The sequence below is a fragment of the Dermochelys coriacea genome, chromosome 1, assembly GCF_009764565.3.
Source record: "Dermochelys coriacea isolate rDerCor1 chromosome 1, rDerCor1.pri.v4, whole genome shotgun sequence".
Taxonomy (NCBI): domain Eukaryota; kingdom Metazoa; phylum Chordata; order Testudines; family Dermochelyidae; genus Dermochelys; species Dermochelys coriacea.
In genome coordinates, this window is record NC_050068.2 from 231,688,641 (window position 1) to 231,712,153 (window position 23,513).

The 23,513-nt window shown below is 41.0% G+C and overlaps 1 protein-coding gene across 3 annotated transcripts in view; it reads left to right on the plus strand.

The window, feature by feature from the left end:
* Nucleotides 1-23,513, plus strand: part of ITPR2 (inositol 1,4,5-trisphosphate receptor type 2) — a 358,661-nt gene that overhangs the window by 247,285 nt on the left and 87,863 nt on the right. For all 3 annotated transcript variants that reach the window (XM_038389064.2, XM_038389070.2, XM_043516179.1), the window contains exons 38-43: nucleotides 11,595-11,703; nucleotides 14,024-14,211; nucleotides 15,446-15,629; nucleotides 16,225-16,481; nucleotides 17,654-17,854; nucleotides 20,284-20,394. In XM_038389064.2, the coding sequence (XP_038244992.1) occupies nucleotides 11,595-11,703; nucleotides 14,024-14,211; nucleotides 15,446-15,629; nucleotides 16,225-16,481; nucleotides 17,654-17,854; nucleotides 20,284-20,394 (1,050 nt within the window). The remainder of the gene's footprint in view (nucleotides 1-11,594; nucleotides 11,704-14,023; nucleotides 14,212-15,445; nucleotides 15,630-16,224; nucleotides 16,482-17,653; nucleotides 17,855-20,283; nucleotides 20,395-23,513) is intronic.

Genomic DNA, 23,513 nt, shown 5'->3' on the forward strand with positions numbered 1-23,513 from the left:
TAAATGTGTCTCTGAATAAATCTTGATCAGATCTCAGATGGCTTTCTGTCAGTGATTTAAAAACTTTGGAGAACATCAAATATGAACTTATTACAGTGCATCCTGGTATTTTACTGTCTAAACGACAAATATTTAAAAACTGTGTAGGTGTAAAAATTGACCTATTTTATATATACAAGTATTATGATTTCACAGAGAAATAAATGTAATCATGCAAGCAAATGGACGGGCAACTAGCATTAACAATAACATTTGATGGACTAATAGTAAAAATATTCTAGACTCTACAAAGTCAATCTATTATTTTGAATGATCCATTTGCAGCAATTGGCGCAAATAAATCTGAATGCCCCAGTGTTGAGGTGCACCTATCCCTAATTTATATTCTATGCTGCTATATTTATATTGAACATATTAGTCTTTTTATAATTTAGTTTATTTTTAATATTAATATTTTGTCACCCAGTTGAGTTTGTATAAGTACCCCAAGAGTTCAGGCACTTTTTTGAACTTCTTGGGTCTGCAAAATTAGGCTTAATACCAAGCAAGAACCGGTTTTCATGTGACGTATCTAATGCTCCCTAGTCTATCTAGACTAGAAGTATCCAGGCAGCAGTATTTGTTTTTGCAATATTTTGGCACTTATGCTTCCTTTCTTAACTGATACCCAGAATCGCAGAGGCAAATAAAATCAAAGAACAAATAAATCAATAATAAAATCTAAATGTTAACTCTTATTTTTGTAAACCACAGCAATTTGGTTTGAATTCAGGTTGAGTTTTGAGAGAAGGGGTAGGGTATGTTTCTGGATTCTTATTTTATCTGAACTGATTCACTCATCCCTACAATAGCTGTAACCTCAGCTTTAATCATTTAGCTTTTCTGATGTAGGCAGCTTGGATTAACACAAGTGGGATTTAATACCAGATTTGTATAGCATTGAAACAATAGTATGTTTAGAATGTGGAACATCCCCACTTAATGAAAGAGAGTTGAGAGGTGTGGGTTGCCAGTTCTTCTATGCTAGGAGAAACTGTGTAATAATTCTGGTACATATTTTTGATCTTTTTACAGTTCTGTAAAAAACTTTTGCCAAAGCAAAGTACAGCCCCACTCCTTCTATTGAAGTCATTGTCAAAACTCCCTTGCTTGAATGGAGGCAGGACTGGATCTGAGATGTACATGATCTGATTTTTAAAAGTACTCTCTCCCCATAGAGAATGAATGCCCAGGTGCACAAAGATTAGCTTTCAGGTATCCTACATTAATTATCAGTGGAAACGTATCCGTGTTGCCCAGTCTATTACGGGTGGAAACATCTTGTTTATAAAACAGAATCTGTATTTTGCTGGAAGCACACAGTAAGGATAGAATTTTTCCACTGGTTTTTATGGATGGAGATCAGGGGACCAGGGTCAGGACTTACAGATTCTATTAATGGCTGTGCCATTTACTTGCTGTATGTTATTGGACACCTTTGTGCCTCTGTTTACCCATATCTGAAATGGGAAGATAACTATGCTTAGCTACCTCACAGGAGGGTTGAATCTTAATGAAAAATTATAAAACTTTGAGAAAGTTGGAAAATGGGAAAGATTTATATAAAACTATTGTTATTACATACATAAAAACTATGGTTAAAAACATTTAGGCTGCAAAATCAGTCACTCAAAAGTTGAGACATCAGATTTAAGGCTGCCTGTGCAAACTTAATTTGGCCCCCTTGTGTGAATACATTAGGATAGTCCTTACATGATGAAGTATTTTTTTCCACAGGACCTCTGCCTCATTCAGTGCACAGGGTGATCGGTGCTCACTTAATGAGCAGTTGTTCAATACTTTGCTTTCTCCTCATTGTTCAGTGTGTGGCCCCAGGTCTTATTTACTGCACATTATTCAAAACCTGCTCTGAAGACAGAATTGTTAATTTCCTCATGGGCTTTTCTGTGGTGTTTGTCACTACGGTATCCGAGTGCTTTATAAATATTAATTAATTTTATTTTCTCATCACCCTAATGAGATGAAAATGTGGTATTCTCCTCATTTTACAGAAGGAGAACTGAGGCACAGAGATTAAGGTCAGAAGTATCCCAATTTGGATGCCCAATTTGAGACACCTAGGACCTAATTTTTTAGTGTTCTTAGTGATATATAGCACCTCATACATTTAAAGAACAAAGCGCTCAGCATTTCTGAAGATAAGACTCAGGGTCTGAAGTTAGGAATCCAGAAAATGAGGAACGTCCAGTTAGTGATCACATGTGAAAAGTGTGGTTTAAGTGACTTACCCAGTATCACAGGGGAGCCCTGTGGCAGAGGCAGGGATAGAATCCAGATATTCATGACCTTATTTATCTACCTTAGCCATGAGACCATTCTTTCTCTACCACCAATCCTCTGCTTCATTCACTGCACAACTTTCAATTTCTGGAACAAGTGTAGCGGGGGTCCAACAGACAACAGCCTCCTTCACTGTACAGCCCTTATTCATCCCCAGAGCAGGACCATCCTGTGCCACTGAATGAGTAGTTGTAGGTTGCCATCCTATATGTGGATGGACATAAGAAGGGGATGGGACAGTTTTCCAGGGGTTCACAGATATTTCCTGACAGCAGAGGAACGATGGGACTCGGGAATCTTGAGGAGTGTGCTCTAGTCTTTCTGCCCATTGCCCACAGGCTTGACCCCTTCTAACATGTCCTGGTTCTGCCCCATCTCTTCCAACCTCTTCCCCATCCTTGACTCCTTGTCCCAGTCCGTTTCTTCACTAGCCAGTCCTGGTTTCCACTCCTCAAGCTTCTCATTCCAAGCCCAGCCTTGACAGTCCCAGTCCTCCCTCCAGCTTCTTGTTTGATTTGTTCCCCCCACTCCCCTGGTCAACATTTCCCATCCCCACTGACTCCCAGTCTTACTTCCAGGGCTTCTCATCCAATCTGTGTCTCCTCCCCACTCCTGGCTCCTTGTCCCAATCCCTTTGCCCAGCCAGTATGTTTTCCCCCTGCACCTCGACTCCTCATCAGATCTGTTTCCTCTCCCCACACAGCATTGGTGTCCAGTACCAGTCTCCCACAGCTCCTCATATAGTTGACCCAGTGACGCCCAGTCCCCCACACCATTTTCCTCTCCAGCTTCCGGCCCAGCAAGTCCTAGTCTTCCCCCAGCTCCCAGTACCAATCTCCTTTACAGCCAGTCCCAATCCTGCTGCAGAACAGCTAGTCCCAGTTTCCCTCTCCCCCCATCAGTCTCCAGCTCAAATATGCCTCCCTGGCTCCTGTTCTAATGTACTCCTTCTGCCTCCACCCCTCCCAGTCAAGCTCTTGGCCACTCTGCATTCAAACCAGGTGTTTTCCTCCTCAACACAGCCCTGGCCCAGCAGTGGGGAGCAGTTTCATTGAGAGCACAGGAGAGAAGTTTTCCTGCTCCCAGTTCAGGTGCCCAGACCCAAACTCAGCGCAGCCTGCAAAAGCCCAGTTCCGCAGTTGCAGTGAAAGTCCTGCTCAGCCTCAGGCTGGAATATGCCCAATGTGGATGGAATCTTTAGGGAATTTAACTGCTAAAATCTAAAACGTCTCTACTGAGCATGTGCAAACTGATCTTTTTCCCCAGAGGTTTATAACTTGACCAAATGTGGGCAGATTTTCATGGGGAAGGCAAAAGGTGCTTTGACACAAAGCACCCTCTCTGCTGCCGCCCCCAGCCCCACCTCAGCCACACACATACATTTCAAATCCCTGTTATAGAGCTTCTCAAAGAAAAGACCACCAGAACTTTTTAACATGGATAAAACAACTAACTGTGTTCTCAGACACAACTGGAGTGTTTTTGCTGAAGTTTTCTAAAGAACATTCCTCCTGCAGCAGACACCCAGTATAGAAAATTGAATGGTGGGGAAAGCTATCAGCAACTGAAAACTCTTTCTTATAATAGGAGGAGTTGGGCAACCTTAATAATAGGCTATGCCACTTGTCTTGCTGACAGTTACTAAAGTGAAGGAATGGCAGAATATGTATAGATTCACTGAACCATTTTGTTTTAGCCAGACTTTAGTAGAAAAGCAATTAAAAAATTAGACTTACAAGGTTAACTATTCCCTTTTACAACAGTAATGACAAGTATAATGAAATATGGACCGAGAGAAATAAAATTTGTACCTACTTGCTTCTATTGAAGCCATATTTCCCTTTTGGAAATATTTTTCTGTCAGTCAGTGACTATTTAGAGCTCCAATAAAGAAATATTTGTAAATTGTTGTTGCTGTCTTGTGTCCTCATGTCTTTTCCCTTCAGTAGCTTTTGTTAGAGACAATGCAGGGGCATTCACTGATAACAATAAGACTGTTATGTTTTATTGTGTTTCTTCAAAGCCATGATCAGCCTATTTTAGCTATTCATTACATAAGTAGCGAGGAGTCAGCTGAGTTCTGTTTATATACCACTTCCATGTATTAATAAAAGCTACAGAAGAAATTCCATTGTAGCCAGCAGGAGGGAGAATCAGTTGGGCAGGACTTGGGTCCAAAATGTGAAGAAATACAATAAGGTGACAATATCGCTGCACTATCTGCTATTTTGGGCTCTGTACCTATATTAGGAGTTTTGGTAATGTTTGTTGCAGACTGCTAATTCAAATTGCATTGGTGATTGCGTCCTTGCTTTGGTACTGAGCAAGAAAACTGTTACAGGGACTTGGATTGCATAAAATGGTTGGTTGTCTCATTTGCTTCCTTAACTTTCTGCATCCACATGACATCTCTGTTTTCGACTGACCTATTTTAATCTGCCTACAAAAGCCCACTATACAACCAGGGCTGTCCCAGTGCATCCTGGGATTGTCCAGTTACCTATTCCATAGTGTGCAGCACTTTTGCTGGGAGCAGGGGCTTTTCAGCAAAATGGTGCCCCATGGAGTGAAGCTGTGGGAGCTTAGGGGCATTCTTGGAATTTTGCATATCTCAGAGTTCCCCAGGCTCAGTCAATATTACTATACTGCAGAGAAACAGTGCTTGCTCTTTGCACTGGCAGCTAATTTTATGACAGAATGGATGGCTTGGCAGAGTCACATGGCTCTTAAAGGTCAGAAATGAGGTAGGTGAAACTCATGAGGAGGCTGAAGATCTCAAGTTTGCAATCATATGGGACAAGCTTGAGGCTGCGTTTTTGTCACTGCTGTCACGGAAGCGAGGGATTCCATGGTCATCTTTCTTTTCAAACAAAAATGTTCTTGACTTTTCACATTTTGAGAACTTTGAGAGCTGCCAACTCAAAGCCTGAGCTTTGTGGGAGTCTGAGAGAGGGAGCAAGAGAGAGACAGAAAGCAGGGACTCTAATAGTTAAAGCTAGTAGTATGTCATAAGAAGGGGCATCAAGTATTCTGTGATTTATGCAGGAGGGAAGTCTTGGAGTTACTGTGACACTAAGTACCCCTGAATAATCTTGTAGTAATCTTCATACAAGATATGCTTTGTGTAGTATCATCTGAAGACTCATAACTCACTGATCATTAATAATCTTACAGGATGTATGTATAGAATGGGTATTAAGAGTTATGAATGTATGCTGGAATGATAACTAAAGTGTGTGTGTGAACCAGATATGTCAGGGGTGTTGTTAAACAGATCTGTCGTAAACAAAGGAATGTGTTTATCTCAATTTGTGTATAAGTAGTAAAAAGGTTCCTTGAGACAGCATGGGCAGGAGATGGCAGGAAGCAGGATATTTGGATTTCAGCAAACGTAAGTGGGGGAAGAAAGAGCATGGAGCCTCCTTCACCACCAGACTCTGTCACCTCATCTATTACTTGAATAAACAATACTTTGAAGAGTAACTCTCAGAACAATCCATGTCAAAGGTTCACTGGAGTATAAAAGAAAGAGGTAGAGAAGTTCTCTCTCTTTCAGCTAAGATGACAAAGGCACCAGCACCTTTGGAACTCTGGGAGAGATCCTGACCAAGCAAAAGTCAGTCACCATCTTCCTGGAAGACTGTGGGTGAGAAAGTCCATCTTAAACAAAACCTTGAATTGTAACTTGCTAGATTACGTTTAAACTTCTAGGTGTCTTTTCACTTTTATTTGCTTTATCTCTTATACTTAGGATTTTAAGTGAATCCATCTTCTTTTGTTAATAAACTTGTATTACTCTTAATTCTAAACCAATTCAGTGCTATTTAGCTGGAGTTACCAAACAGTTCAGTTTAAAGTAGCAAATTGTTGAATATTGACTCCTTAGTGGCAATGGATCTTAGTATCTGAATCCTCCACGAGAGGACTGGACACACATTTTGGAAAAATTTGGGACTGGGTGTGTGTTGGGGTCACCCTTCAAGTAGTAATTAACGCTGGTGGAAGCCAGTGTGTGAATGGAGTGTTGCTGACTGGCTGCTGGGGATCAGAGCAGTGTGTGACCTGCATGTGAGTGGCTCAGGTTGGGAGCTATAACAGCAAAGCATTGTGAGGCACCCAAGGTTACAAGGCAGGAGCTAACAACCTCTCCTCACTGGTCTGGATTGCTCCCCGGAACATGACAGTTGCATAGCTGCTTTCAGAGGTGTCTCCATAGCATTGCTCTACTGCTGTCTTTGTAGAGGACAAGACGGGTAAGAGAGGATGAAGAAGAGGCAGCAGTTGCTGTCTCCTGAGCAATAGGACTACAGTTGTAACTCATTCTGAATTATTAGACAAATATTACATGGGCTTAAACAGTTTTTGTTTTAGAATGACGATGTTTTGATTGAATAATGAAACACATGACTTCTGACATTGTTTTTTAAAGCTATATATCAATGCCTTTTGGTGTTCTTTCCCTGCACTGTGACTTTTGGTATCACTTACCATGGCACTTTATTAGTTGTAAGTGCATTGCATGGGTTGCGGTCTAGGATGTTACCCCAAGACAAGTATTTAGTTAAGTGGCCTGACAAACACTGTCCTTTTCCACTGTATGGCCATTAAACATTCTCAAATATATTGCCCATTCTGGAACAAGTCCCAGTCTATGGAGATGGGAACCTGGAGTGTCTGTGAGTAGCTGAAGATAATCTACTTTTGTGTAAAGCTTTGCTTATAAAATGAAAAATTCAGACCCTGTCGACTAGGAAATAACTATTGTTTTGCGCAGGTTGGCTACATGTATAGAATATTGCATGCTGCTACTTGCTTGGTTCTAACAAGTCCATTGTGACTGAGATGTGTATAGCAATGAAGTCCTACAGAGTCCTGTGACTACTGTTAGAAATATTGCTGAGATAACAGAAATATTGAATGGGGATTCCCAGCCGTTCTGGAGGTATTGGTGAGATTCACCTGCCTCCTTTCTGCCTCAGAGTAATCACAGGAGTATGTCAACTGGAAAGTCTACTACCCCATTGCTTTGCAGGTCCTGGAGACCATTTCCTGTTTCATAGGTTTTCAAAAACTGGTTTGCACAAGAAGGCATGGAGAAGAATTTGTAAATTTTAATAGTGTGCAGTAAGAATAGACTCTCTGTTTGTATGGCAATTCTTGGAGACCCTGCCTTGCTTCCTTGGTTAACTAAACCGAACCTGGATTACATCAGCACTTGTCATGATAACTACCACCTCATTAAGAGTTTAGTTTTGTCTGAAAGTGTTTTTTGGGAGGGTGAAGGGAAGATGAAAATGCCTGCTGAAATGCAGTGAGAAAGGCAATGTCTGAATCCCCATTTTTAATTCCTCATGTCATGTTTTGCAGAACATGTATGATACAAAATGGGAGGATTTCTGTATGGAAAGGAATAGAGCAATAAAGATTGCTTTATATTTAGAAGTAGAGGGACAAGGAGGTACAGGAATAATTTTGTGACAGCTTAAATATACAAAAAGAAAAGGAGTACTTGTGGCACCTTAGAGACTAACAAATTTATTAGAGCATAAGCTTTCGTGAGCTACAGCTCACTTCATCGGATGGATGCATCCGATGAAGTGAGCTGTAGCTCACGAAAGCTTATGCTCTAATAAATTTATTAGTCTCTAAGGTGCCACAAGTACTCCTTTTCTTTTTGCGAATACAGACTAACACGGCTGCTACTCTGAAACCTTAAATATACAGTTCTTTGTCATACCTCTCTTTTTTTTTTTTAATACTTCAGTTACGATACAACTTCCTCTAATTGGTTAATACAAATGATGAAAAGGGTTTTATATCAATCACACATACAACATGGAACTCCGGGGAGGAATATTCTATAGGACAGTGCTTCCCAGCTTCTTCTGGAGATAGTTCTGCTTGTATCCATTGTTTTATGCGATCCTGGATTATGTAGACCCAAACATTGCTCACATGCGATATCAGGATAATAGGTATAGTAGTTACTATACTCTGTTATGTCTTCCTTCTTCGTTCAGGGCAAAAAAAAATCCCTTCTTCAAGCCCTCTCATAAATTTCTAGTCATCCATACATCATTACAAATTTTCCATGTAAGATCAGTACCATGTTAGCCAACTGCTTTTAACAATTCTGCTGACATGTTGTCTACCCTTGTACACAGAATTGATGGCGCTGGCTCTTTTCTCGTTTTGTTGTCCTTTATTACGAGTGTCATGGTAATCTTTCCACCTGAGTTTAAGATCTTCCTCCTCCATGAGGACTTAGCCATCATGATCTTTTATTATGTTTGATTGAGGGGAAAAACCTTGTGGTAAAAAAAATCTGACCACGGTGAACATAGCTTTTGTATTATTACTCTATTTATAATTCTCAAGTTCCATACGTTTTGCTCTTATATATTCACTCGTCTAATCCTGTCTACCTTTGAATTAGTCTGTTCAGTTCCTTATGTTCTTTCCTACATTCCCGTCTCCAAGCTATCTTCTTTCACTCTTTATCATTTAATTGCCAGCTGAAACACCTTCTCAGTTAATCCTGGATCATAAGGATAGAAGCAGAACTACCACCACAACTACCACCACAACAAGCTAGTTTCAGAGAAGTCCAAGGCACATGTGACCAAATCATGAATATCGGTTACATCACTGAAGAATGTAGAGAGTACATTCACCCATTGATCTTGTGCTTCACTGACTTTTCAAAAGCTGCTGCTATCATCCAGCACAGCCATCTTTGGAAGATATTGGCAGATGTGGAGATTCCAAAGGTTCTTACTGAACTCATCCCAAGTATCTACAAACAACAACAGGCAGTTGCACGAACAGCAGTCTGTGACAGTGAGTGGTTTTCCATTGTGCAGCATGTGAGGCAGGTTTATTTTGTCTCCACGCCTTTTTAACCTATATGGAGGATTTATTATGAGGCAAGCCTGTGAGGTTTTTACAAATTGGAAGGAGCTGGGATCTCCATTGGTGGACACCTCTGAACTATCCTCAGATATGCTGATGACCTGATGCTCTTTCCTACAACCACCAAAGCAATGCAACAAATGTTGGAGTTTGTAAAAAAACAGTTAGTGAGGAATATGGATTATTCCTGAATGCGATGAAAAGAAAACGTCTGTACATTGACATGACTACCAAAACATGATGCAAGCAGGTATCCCGATTAATGGACAAGCTGTGGAGGAAGTAGATTAATTAAATTAATCTGAGGTCATACATATCCAGCCAAGGAGGCTGTTCCAGAAATCAGAGGAAGACGAGGGATGGCTCACTCAGATATGCCCTCTCTTAAGAAACTGTGGGAAAACTATGGCATCTCGAAATGTCTGACTGTGTGACTGGTGAAAAGCCAATTTTTTTTTAATGAGATATGAATCCTGGGAAGTTAATGCTGCTGACAGGAAAACAACTGAAGCTTTTGACATGTGGTGCTGGCGAAGAACTATGCATATCTCCTGGATTGAAAAAAGACAAATGCCTATGTTGGAAATATTATGGGAGAGAAGCAGACCCTGATGTCAGAAGTCAACAGATGTAGACTTGGTTGCATTAGGCATAGAGATGGAAATAGCTTTGAGAACATTATTATGGAAGGAATGGTGAAGGGTCATTTATAGTAGAGTACAACCAGCGAGGAGATGGATGGATGGTGTGTGGAAGATCAGCTGCTCAGTGCCTGAAGTTAGTGATGGATCTTGAAGGCCTTAGAAAATTCTGTTATATCATCACCAATATTTAGACATGAATAAATTGTTTTACTTATTTTAATGTTTCCCAAAAAATGTGTCCCAATCAGGCACCAGATCACAATGCTACTTGTTCAAATTTGGCCCAGTCATCCCTCTGTCATGATAGAGGGGTGGCCGGACCAGAGTGGCACTGTGCCTCCATGTGCCAGGCAGTGCCCAGAGCGGGAAGTCAGACCCAACTCCATGGGACATTAGCTGCTACTGCGAGGTGCGTGTGGGATGGGCTCGTTCTCTTACTCTCTTCCCCCAACCCACTCCAGTGCCTCCCCTCTGCATCGGACCGGGATTAGGGTTGTGGTGCTGGGGTGGAGAGTGCATATATGTAATGGTGGGTTGCAAAACAAGACCAAATGTAGTTGGTGGGTTGCCTTATTAAAAAGTTTGGTAACCCGCTGCTCCAGGTCAGGGGTGGGCAAACTTTTTGGCCCGAGGCCACATTTGGGTGCGAAACTGTATGGAGGGCCAGGTAGGGAAGGCTGTGCCCCCCAAACAGCCTGGCCCCCGCCCCCTATCCACCCCTCCCACTTCCCGTCCCTGACTGCCCCCCTCAAAACCCCTGACGCATCCAACACCCCCTGCTCCTTGTCACCTGACCACCCCCTCCCGGGATCCCCACCCCTATATAACCCCCCCACTCCCTGTTCCCGACTGCCCCGATGCCTATCCACACCCCCGTCCCCAGACAGGCACCCCGGGACCCCACCTCCTGTCCACCCTCTGTTACCTGTCCCCTGCACCTCCCCTGAACCTCTGCCGTATCCAACTGCTCCCTGACTGCCCCCTCGGACCTCCTGCCCTATATACAACCCCCTGGCCCCAGCCCCCTTACCATGCCGCTCAGAGCAGCATGTCTGGAGCCGCACCGCCCGGCCGGAGCAAGGCACACTGCCCTGCATGAGCACGCAGCCCCGCTGCCCAAAGCGCTGCCCATGTGGCAGCGTGCCAGCGAGGGAGGAGCCAGGGGCTAGCCTCCCCGGCCAGGAGCTTAGGGGCCAGGTAGTACGGTCCCGCAGGCCAGATGTTGCCCGCAGGCCGTAGTTTGCCCACCTCTGCTCTAGGTAATAGTCTGAGTTCCTACAGCTGGGATATACAGTGTCAGACAGTCTGAGTAATATAAGATGACTCAAGCACGGAGGGGTAGGAGACAGCACAGTCAAGGATAGGTAGGACAAAGGGAAAGCAAGAACACGTATCTGTCTTTATGGATCCAACTGAAAAATATAGGCCTTAAAGACCACAATTAAAATATTTTTTTAAAACACTTGATTTATTTTGAGGTTTTAAAAATAAATACATTGAAAAGAAGCTTAGAAAATTGGCGATGAGATTTGTTAGGTAAAACCATACTTCTCTCAGCTACCATCCCCAAATATATATTTGCCGTTTATCTAAAACTGAGTTAGCAGAATATTACTGTGGCAAACAGCTTGTTTTCCAGAAAGCGGAAATTGGCAGCTCCTGTAATGTCTCATGCTATTTTTCATCCTTCTCCTAAAGGGCAACACTTTAAGGAAAATACTTCTAAATCGTTACTTTAAAGGAGACTATGGAAGTGGTATGAATGGGCCTCTGTCCGGCAGCTACAGCAAAACTGCACAAGTGGGAGGTAAATCAACAACGATCATTTAAGAAAAATAAAATGTCACCCTATTTTCTACTCAGGTGCATGGTAAATGCTAAGGGGATTTAGTCAGTAAATAGTTCAAACAACTGTTGACCTGTTGGGAGAGGAGCAGTGCCAAACTGTGTTAAATTGCATGCACCTGTGTCAAACAGTTGGCTTGTGTTTCGCAATCCCAAAGAATAAAAAATAAATACACAGCTCAATCCAAATTCAGACTGGCTGTGTGTAAGCATGTGCCAGAAAATCTGCAGCCAGTAGGCGGAGCAAAGCACAGAAGTTCTCCAAACGTGTCCCGGTGTCCCTCAAAACTCATGGGAAGGATTCTTGGCTTCACAGAACCTTCACTACCAAAGCAGTTGAGGGGTCTTCAAGGAGTATGATTTTGAAGGTCTGTATGTTGACAGTAGTAATTTAAGTAGGGCATGGGGAGAGGACTGTGCATAGAGCCAGATTGTAATGCACCTTAATACTACTTTTGCAGCACATACTGTATGTATGCCTGCTTTTGTGGGGCACATTTCCAGATGCTGATCCAGATGTTCCTACATAAATTTCCAGATGTTGGCCCTATGGAAATATTTACAGTCGATATCCTGTGGACCAAATTCTGCTCTCAGTCAGACCCTTGTAACCTACTGAAGTCAATTGGTTGCCTGTGTACAAAAGTAGAATCTGGCACTGTACGTTTAGACTGTGCATCTGTATGTTTGTACAGTTCATTTGTTAGTGGATATGGTGGTTATTGAGTGTGCATTCTGTTTAGGTATAACAGACGTAAGTTCTGAAGTTTATACAGTCCAATGGAGAACATAAAATGTAGCTAGTATTGATGAGACATCATACGGATAGCTACAGTCATACTAATGCTATTATGTCACTTAGATAGTAATATGGATGGTTGTGGAGGGGCAGGGTTTTTTGTTTTCTGCTTGCTTTTTAAATTATAAACACAGGTACTATTAGGACTGGAAGACTTGTGGATGACTGGAGTACTACAGAAATGGTGACATCATGAGCTAAGCAATGGAGAGGGAAAGGGATTTTCAGACAGACTGCTTGAAACCTTTCGTTTTGTTTGATTTTATTAAGACCTATTTAATTTAAGTGATTCATTAACACTTTGAACAAAGGTAGTCTTTTGTTCAAGATCAAATACCGTTAGTGTCAGTCCTCACAATAAAGATCCTTAAGACCTCCCAAAGGTTCTCCAGCAGAATCAGGAAGGACAGAATTTGACATTCCTGAGGGCTTATCTACACTTAAAACACTGTAGTGAGCTGTGTGTTGTAGCACTTCAGTAGAGACACTACCTACATTTACAGGAGGGGCTTCTGCCGTCCGTGTAGGTACTCCCCCTCCATGACCATCGGTAGCTAGGTTGACAAGAGAATGGAAGTAGTGCTGCCTATACCAAGGGTTAGGTCAGTTTAACTGCATCGCTCAGGGTTGTGGATTTTTCACACCCCTGAGCTGTGTATTTATACTGACCTAATTTCATAGCGTAGACCAGGCCTCATATTTTTAATGCCATGTTTACACAAACACACAAGCTGTAACATTTTACTATGGCAGTATAGTTCAAATGGTACAATTGCCCTAGTGTAGATACAGTTATATCCATACAGGTGTTTATACCAGTATAATAATTAATAATACGTAGTTCTTATGTAGCTTCCCCATAAGGGAAGGTGAATAAGCTGTACTTGTGTAAGGCACCTTTATGCCAGTATAACTGCACCCAAACTGGGGGGAAGGGAGGGGTTGTATTTTTTTAAAATTATATTTACCTCTAACCAAAACAGTATTATCACTACAAAATCTGGGTGTAGACTGTACCTTAGGTTAAAAAAAACAAACCCATCAAGATAACCTTTCAGCCCATGTTGATAATTTATTAAGAAGCAAAAGAGGACATGGGTCCCCTGTCTTCAAAAGCCCTTGCAGCTCAGCTTACCTTTCAAATATGCAATAATTCAATAAAAATGCATTTCTGTGAACAAATCACTGAGGCTCCATCATCTTTGTCGTTGGAATTACTCCGTGTTACTACGGTTTTGATCATGTTATTTCATGTTTTTTTTTATTCTTGGGGCCCAGCCCTAAAGTCATTATTTATGCAAAATTATCATTTAAATCAATGGGAGATTTCCCTGAGAAAAAAATTTCAGGATTGGATTTGTTATATTGCTACTGTAAACTGAACACTTTAGAAATTAATATCCAGTTATGAGGCAGTTTATTTTAACATGTATACACAAATAGCAATATAAAAGTACAGGATCTATAATTGTCATATTTGCAGGTGGCTTTTCAGGACAAGATTCAGATAAGTCTGGGATATTGATGTCTGATATTCAGTGCCTTCTGGATAAAGAAGGTGCATCGGAACTAGTCATAGATGTTATAGTAAGCACCAAAAATGACAGAATTTTCTCAGAAGCCATCTTACTTGGTATTGCATTGCTTGAAGGTGGAAATACACAAACACAGGTATTTACTTATCATTCATTGCTTTTGAAATGCACGTAGTGTGGAGACAAATTAAAAGAATTTTTTCAGTGACTTCTGTGAAAAGTTTCTCTCATGAACCAATGTATCATTATAATACAAATGCAAATGTGCTTTTGCTAATAATGTAATATCTTATGCTGTAGACTCATTAATAGTGGAAAACACTTTTTAACGATCTTTATGTATGGAGTGCAGTACAGTACTTTTTTAAACTTGTTCTTTGCCTTATGGACGTATGAATATTATCTCCAGTTGCTTTATGTTTGTGTTCCTGAATTTAAGCATTTTGAAGAGTGATGTTAAATAAACCATACCATCAAGTCAAAAATAGCAGCAAAATTAAAAAGAAAAGGAGTACTTGTGGCACCTTAGAGACTAACAAATTTATTAGAGCATAAGCTTTCGTGAGCTACAGCTCACGAAAGCTTATGCTCTAATAAATTGGTTAGTCTCTAAGGTGCCACAAGTACTCCTTTTCTTTTTGCGAATGCAGACTAACACGGCTGCTACTCTGAAACCAGCAAAATTAAGTTACTTTCTGAAAAAGTTTGACACTTCTCAAAAGCCTCAAAAACCGAATTAATGTAAAAGTGACCAATATTCCATTTTGTAAGTAATGGATAAGTAATACTTTTAGTTTAAGGATTCTAATTTTTGTATTTTTGTCCTGCAAGAATGATGCATCTTAGGGAGATCATTCATTCTGTTCCCTTTGAAAAAGAGTGTCCCTCTGAAAAAGTCTGTAGATTTGAGTTTGAGAGGTAGCATCTGACAAAGAAAACTTAAAGAAGTGTAAAGTTTAAGCTGTAGTACTATATATACATAATTATTGTTTTATTATTAAATGGGAATAATAAATCACTAGAACTGTTAGAAAAATGGAAATTTCACAAAATTTCACTTTCATTCTCTTTTCAAAATTTAATATTTTGAAATGTGAAAAATTGCAGCCAACTCAACAGGTGGTCAAAATAGCATTGAAATTTTCCTCAGTTTTTCCAAAATTTCAAAATGTCATTGAAGTTTCAAAATTTGAAACATTTTGACCTGCTCTGTATATTAATTTATAAAAGAATTAGGTTGTCGATACTCAATATTTGTTTTTTGTTAATGTAGATAATTTAATGATAATCTAGAAATTACTAGTTTTGTGGAAACTATGTGTTTCTTCTTGTTTAAAATACTGACATCTAAAGGATATCTTTTCTTGCAGTATTCTACTTACCAGCAATTGAACGAACAAAAAAAGTCAGAAAAATTCTTTAAAGTTCTGCATGACCGCATGAAAACTGCTCAGCAGGAAATACGATCAACAGTGACAGTCAACACTATTGATTTGAGTAGCAAGAAGAAGGATGATGATAGTGACATAACCATATCTGCTCCAAGAAAGAGAGGTAAAGAGGATTTTCTCTAAAATAGAGGCAAAAGAAATGCTTTGTACATGAACAGCATGTATAGCATCACTGATACCATAGCTGCTTTTCAGAGCAACTACAGCAGACTCTGGGCTGCTGAAATAAAAGTAACTGTTTGAAAATTGTCTCTAAATTATGGGCTATATTCCTCAATTGGTTATATCAGAATATCTCTATTGACGTCAGTGGTGCTATGCCGATTTACACAGGTGAAGGATTTGGCCATTTATTTTTATACAGACAGAAACAAAGCTGAAACTAATAGTGCTGTTTGTGAAAGACTTATTCCAGCATAAGAACTGAATTCCCAGTCTGTGGTTCATCCATTGTTCTCATCGTTTATTGTATGTGGCAGAAAGACAGTGTTTTTTTGTTTCAAGTTTCTGTTTCAACGTTTGTGGATTATTTGGAAAACATTATTCTTTTGTGAACATTGCTCTGATATTTCATTATATGTTGCCTAGAGGTCTTTAGGGATTGAGTGCAAAAAAAATCCCCCAAACACTGTTGTTGTTCATTATTTATTAATGAATTGAGCCTGGGGGAAAATGGGAATTATCGTCTTCATTTACAGTAAGGGATTCAACACTGCACCTGAAACAGGGCATGAAGGGGCAGTTAACAGAAGCGTCTTCTGCAACATCCAAAGCTTACTCTGTGTATAGAAGAGAAATGGACCCAGAAATAGATATTATGGGCTCAGCAACAGATGCTACAAACACAGAAGAAAAGTCCATGGAGGAAGCAACAATGAGCCCTGCTATCACAATCATGCAGCCAATACTGAGATTTCTTCAGTTGCTATGTGAGAACCACAACCGAGAGCTCCAGGTATGGTTCTGTAGAATATGTGGAAAGATTGTGCATTTTTTGACTTAATTTTTTTTGTATTTCCTGAATTCTGAGTACTTACATTTACAAGTTTTTTGTTTTTGTTTTTGTTTTGTTTTTTTGTGTGGTGAAATTTTCACCTGTTCACAAGGTGTCAAGGCTAATTCCCCACTTTGGCACTTCAAGTGCAGAAGATGGGGGCCTTCAAGGATTCTAAAAAATTAATACTGGCCACTCCAGACTTGTATTAAACTCCCAAGGTTATAGCTTTCTCTGACCTTGGATGGGTAGATGCTGTCACCACCCAAGTGCAAAAACCCTTTTGAGAACCCAGGAAGGCACACTTGGGAATTCCTTCCTGTGGGGTACCCTCGAGCCCCTTCTCTCTCTCACGCACACATGCACACACCCTCTGGGGAAGAACTGAGAAAGAAAATAAAGGAAATCAGCTGTTACCACCAGCTAATTAAACAACATGTGCACAAACCCCTTAGGACACACAAATCCAATCCTGTTCTTAAAAAAGGTAAATTTTATTAAAACCAAAAAGAAAGAAAATACATCCGGAAACTTAGGCTATTGCTAGATTTAAAAAAAACCTACTTACAAAAACTAAGCATCAAGCATAACCTTCTTGAGGTCCAGCTTAAAGGTTACAAGCAAAACAAAAGCATTTGGGATTAGCACAGAGGAGTCCACAAGCCATAAAGAAATAAACCTAATTGCATCTTCCTAGACATTCCTGATCTACTTACATATCTGGGGGTTTCAAGTGAGTAGTTTCTAGTTACGATTTGATGATTTTTCATGCCTGGCTCAAGCTCTTACGACATAACTGCAGCCCTGTCTTTCTGCTTTTCCCCGAGAACCACAACAGACAGACAAAGGGGAAGTTTTTTCCCAATTTTAAAAAGTTCTAGCCTTCCCATTGGCTCTTTTGCTCAGATGCCCACTCCCTTCCTTTTACCTATGCGGGGAGACTTCTTAACCCTCTACAGGTAAAGCAAGTAGAGAATAGCTACTAAGAGGGATATTATAGCTAACTGGCTGACGGGGTCCATAAAAGGGAGCTTCCCCCCTCTTCATTTATCACACAAGGGCAAGTGGAGAATTACCATTAAAATGTAAAGCTGTTCCGGTGTGGTGCCTGATCTCTCTCATTTTATTTTCAGACCTTCTTAAGAAATCAGAACAACAAAACAAATTACAACCTAGTGTGCGAGACTCTCCAGTTCTTGGACTGCATTTGTGGAAGCACGACCGGCGGCCTGGGTCTGTTGGGGCTATACATCAACGAAAAGAACGTAGTGCTGGTGAACCAAACCCTTGAGAGCTTGACCGAATACTGCCAAGGCCCATGTCATGAAAATCAGGTAGCTAGAATAATCGTTTTTTGGTAAGGAAGAATTTACCTGCGTGTCCATGGGCATTACATAACCTTTTCATATTCTTAATAATTCAGGACTGATTCAAATTATATGGCTGGCTGTAGCATACTTGAAGCCCTCATAAAAGTTTAAGATGCCTTTGAAAATGCACTTTTATTAGAGCTTGGACTCGTTTTGTCTAATCAGGTCTCCTCTGTAGTACAATCTCTCAGATATAGGTGGGGTGAAATCCTGGCCAAATTGAAGTCAATGGGAGTTTTGCTATTGGCCATAATAGGGCCAGGATTTAAACCAAACCTCCCCCACACAGTTTGAGAGTCCTTTCAGGTTTTGAACTGTAATTGTGGCAGCACATGGCAAACTCATTAGTAACCAAATAAGCAATAAAATCTAAATCTCACTCATTTCTTAGCTTTTATATGTGGTGGTCTTTCTGCAGGTTTCTAGAATATAGTGACTGTAATTTATATAGTTCCCAAGTGTTTAACGCAGGTTTTCTGCTGTACTTGCAAGACCAGCATCTTCAAGACTGGGTAGTAGTAATGCAATTCTTTCAGTCAGATGTCAGGGATTTTCCTAAAAAATACACTCAGGAAGAGGCAGGTGTGAGGTGTATGCTGCCATGCTTTTCTGTCCTCAGCAGCTACTTTAAGGTGTGTTCAGTGTTTGCTGGCACAGATTTAGGGACCTAAGCTTGTTTGACTTTAAACACATGAATGGTCCCTGAATGAGGACTTATAGTTAAATATGTGCTTAATTGCATTGCTGGATGGAGTCTATAAAGTCATATACCTGAGTATTTTACATCACTCTACTTGGCCTGGGTAAACGAAAGAAAAGATGTAACAGCAGATGTAATTTCACAACTTTTGTTATGGATTAGGAATGGAGAAATTTGCAGTGGACAGAATTACAAAATAAAAACTGGTTTCTTAATGCTAAAATGGTTAACTGTTGGATCATACAGTTAAATATTAATGTTACTTCCTAGTATATATCTTGGTTAACTACAAAGTGTGCTTGTCTGCAATACTGACATCAATCAGCCTTACTTCATACTTGGAAAAAAAGCTAAAGTGCACTGAAAGTTAAATCATATTTGCTTAAAAACTCATGGGTCAAACTATTTGAAAATACAGAGATAATTAGAGTGCTGTAAAGGGAAAGGAAAATGTGTTTTCAAGTTCACTTTTTATCTAGTTTCACAGAGAACACTGGTAATAAAAAAATATGATTGATTGTTTAGACTTCATTACCTAGACCTTCTGTGAAGTAACTAAGGAATGAAGTTGCGCTCTTTTACATCAACTGAAGACGTGATCTTTTGTATTTCAGAGGCAGATACTCAGTGCTGTCATTTCCATCTCATTTTTCTCTGCTTTTTATTTTTAAGCCTTTTGTTTTCCAATGTTATATAATGTGTTGTTTTTTTTTTTAAATCCACGAGCTTTTTAGCCTGATGTTTGTTATAGCTGAAAAGGGCCAGAACTCTAGTTGTGAAAATATTCAGAATTACCGTTCGCCACAGTTGCAAATTTCAGATGCTGTATTTTTAAAAAAAACAAAAACAAGCACCCCCCCTTGTGTGTATGTATATATGTGTGTTTGTGTGTGTGTGTATGTATGTGTAATATATATAAAAAAAAAAAACCCTGCATCTGTGCACACAAATCATATAGTCATGTAGGCTACATCTACGCTACTGGTGGTAGCATGTAGTGTATGTGTAGCTACCCGCTGCAGAGAAAAGTAGGCTGTGTCCATACCTCAGTGTGTACGTGTAACTATACAGGTCAGACAGAGGCTCTGGCAGAGGGGAGGCAGGGTGGAAAGGCTTCAGTAGCTCCCCCACCATTCAGAGTCTTTCCCTGATGCTGGAATGTTTCACTGTGGAAGGGGAAGGGCTCTAGCAGCAGGGAGCTGGCAGACCTTTCCCCATGGCCAGAGTCTTTTCCTGAGGCGAGGAAGGGTTCTGGAAGGGGGGGAGACAGCAGGAAAAGGTTCATCAGCCTTTCCCCACAGAGGGGAAATACTCCAGCAGCAGAGAGCTGGTAGAGCCTTTTTCCCTTGCTTTCCTCCTGCCAGAGACTTTTCCTACTGGGGGACTTTGTTCCCCACAGAGGAAAAAGGCTCCAATAGTGGGGAATCAGTGGGAAACCACAGTGCTAAAAATAGCAGCGGGAGGTAGCAGGGACTTGTAGCAGGGATGGGTGGTGACATGCTGGCTCTACACAACAGAAAGCTCCTGCTCCACGGGGGTGATCCTCTCTCCTATGGCCAGCTACCGTTGCTTTAGGGCCACTTTGCATTGGCCATCGGGTATAATGCTGCCACAGAGCAGCCTAGGATCTGGGCCCTTGCTTTGAAAATATGCTCATATGTGTGCATCTCTCTTTTCTTTTCATTTTAAAAAGACCTGCATTGCTACCCATGAGTCTAATGGAATTGATATTATAATTGCACTGATCCTGAATGACATAAACCCTCTTGGCAAATATTGCATCGACCTGGTGCTTCAGCTAAAGGTATCGAAAATATTTTTATTTATCTATTCAGATTCAAGTGATGATGGTGATGATGAAAATGCCTATTCAAGAGTGCGAGGCATCCTGACGCTTACTTAGTGTCATGACGATATAATATACCCGGTGGCATTAGTAAACAAATTAACTCAGTTTGGCTCAGCTCAGCCAGTGAATTAGACACAGAGACATTCCTTTCTACTCACCATCATATCCAGGAACTTACCTTCAACTTCCTCTAAAAACCTTATCAAATAGATACTGTATATCTGGTATGAAGAGTCTGTGTTCCCAATATAAAATCTGGTGGTGTGCTTCTCAAATAATGTGATACCTCAGGTATTGCTACATATGAACAGAACTGGTCAAAATTTTTTCATCAAACATTAAAAAATGCCAGGAATAAGGTTGCCCGTGCAACCTTAATTGGGCCCCCTTGGACATCTGCATTATAATACAGTCTTTAATTATATGATTACATACTATTTTTCTCATAGGACCCTTCATTTCACAGGATGGATGATGCTCGCTTAATGAGCAGCTATTCAGTCTTCTAATTTCTCCTCATTATTCAATGCCCCACTAATTTGGGGTGCCCAATTTAAGACACCTGACACCTGGTTTTTTCAGTGTTCATAGCATTGTAAAGCACTTTATATGTTCTGTAAATCAGTCCTCGGGCTCAAGTTGGCCACCCAGAAAATGGGCACACAGTGACCACTGTGAAAAGTTTGATATAAGTGACTTGTCCAACATCCTGCAGCAACGCTGTGGTAAAGGGCTGGAATCTAGTTCACCAGTGTAGTATTCAACTGCCTTAATCATGGGACCATCCTTTCTCTTCCTGCAGTCTCCCACTGCACAAGTTCCAACTTCTGGAACAAGTGCAGCAGGGGTCCTCCAGGCAACAATCTCCTTCCCTATACCACCCTGATTCATCCCCAGTGCAGGTCCATCCTGTGCACTGAATGAGGCAGAAGTCCTGTGGAAAAAATAGTATGTCATTATGTAAATAAAGATTATCTCCTTATGCTTGATTCCTCCTGCCCCGTCCCCTCCAACCTGTCCCTGTCTTCTTGACCCAGGCCCTTTCTTCTCATATACCCAGTTCCAGTTTCCACTCCTCCGGCTTCATATCTCAGTCCCAGTCTCCTTGCCCAGCCAATTCTTGTCTTACTCTCTAGACACCCCATCCCAGCACCTACCTTCTTCCCACCGTATCTTGTGCCCAGTCTCCTTGCCCAGCCAATCTCTGTTTCTCCCCCTCCGTCCCAGTGAAAGTTTGGGAAGTTTGTCCTTTGTCTCTCTCCCACACACACACACACTTTCCCTGTCCCCACTGGTTCTGTCACTCTCTTCCTCCCCAAGCTCCTCATCCAATCTCAACCTGCCCCCACATCCTCTTTGGTTCCTTGTTCCTGGCTCTTTGCCCCACTGCTTTTGCCCAACTAGTGCCAGTTCTCCCCCTGTGCCCTGGCTCCTCATCAGATCTGTCTTCCTTCCACCCCACTGGTTCCCAATTTCAGCATCCTGGCTTAGCCAGGTGCAGTCTCCTTCACCAGCATCTCATCCAATGTGACTCCCTCCAGTCTGTGGCTCCATGCCCAACCAGTCCTACTCTGCCCCCTCCTCCTGTCCCAGTTTCCCCCAGGGTTCCTTGTCCAAATGGGCCCACTGCACCCCACCCAGGTCCAGTTTTTTTCCGGGTCTATGGTGGGGAGCTTGGGAGAACAGGAGTTCCAGTGACAGACTTCAGCACAGCCTTCAGCATCTCAGAAAGTCAACTGTAGAGAAAGTCCTGCACAGTCCTGAGTGGGAACATGCTTCACTGTGGACAGAACGCTTTGAAGATTTTAGTTGTCAAGGTCTAGCAAGTCTCTACCAAGCATGTGCAAACCGTGATTTTTTTCAAAGGCTTATAACTTGGTGAAATGTAGGTGGATTTTCATGTGGAAAACAAAAGGCCTGATCCTCCCACAAAGGTCACCCCCTTCCAAATTTCAAGTCCCCACTCCAAAGCATGGGGGTTATAGAACTGCTCAAAGAAAAAGTCACAAGAACATTTTAATATGGGCAAAACAATCTTTTTTGCCTCATTCTTGAAAAGGGCTGAACTTTTTTGGCTGAAATTTTCCAAAATAATTCTGCCTGGGGCAGGCACCCAGCATGTCAAATTTCAGCCCGAACAGTTAGTTTGGCAAATTGATAAACAACTGAGAACAGGATCTTTTAATGGGAAGTATTGGGCAACCTTAATAATAGGAGCATTTCCAGCTGTGCTGCTAGCAAGAGACCCCATTCTGCCTTCACATTTTCATACAGGGGACCTCTTGGGGTTAGCATAGTGTCTCAGCAATTCACAACCACAAATACATTTAGCCTCACAACATGCTTGTAAGGTGTAGAAGTATTATCCCCATTTTTATAGATGGGGATCTGAGGTGCAGAGAGGTTGTGACTTGCCTAGGATCACACAGGAGTTGGTGGCAGAGCAGGGAATTGAACCAAGGTCTGCTAAGTCCCAGTATCGTGCTTGAACCATGAGACCAACCTTCCTCCCCCATGGTCTCCAATTGATTTTAATTGGAGTAAGATCAGACTCTCAGAAGTTATGGAACTACTACTGTTTAAGGACATGGTATTTTATCCCTGGGAGAGATCTGAGTGAAAATCCGATAGTTAACACTCCCACCAGGAGTCCAGGAATATGCTCAGTACTTAGTATTCAGATTAAATTTGAAGATTATGAAATGCATGAAATCTGTTGATTTTATAGCCTTTCGGGTAATTAATTATGCTTTAAAAAACAAAAAGGGAAGGAAACATGCGTCATAGGCAAAACCTTTTGTATGGTACACTTTGTAATTACCTCTGCTCTCTGTTTAACAAAATGACAAAAACTGTGAGCTGGGCAATGAGAACAGGAAATGGGATCTCATTTGTTGTGCTCAATGCAGAATAAAGCTTTGCATTTAAAAGTCAGATAGTTTTCAATATTTAAAATACCCCTTCCAATATATTATACGTAGTTAGTTATTTTTACAGCACATTGACATTAAAGTCAGAGAGCAGCTATTTACTATGTCAATAACATAAAAGATGCAAGCAGTTTAAAATCATAT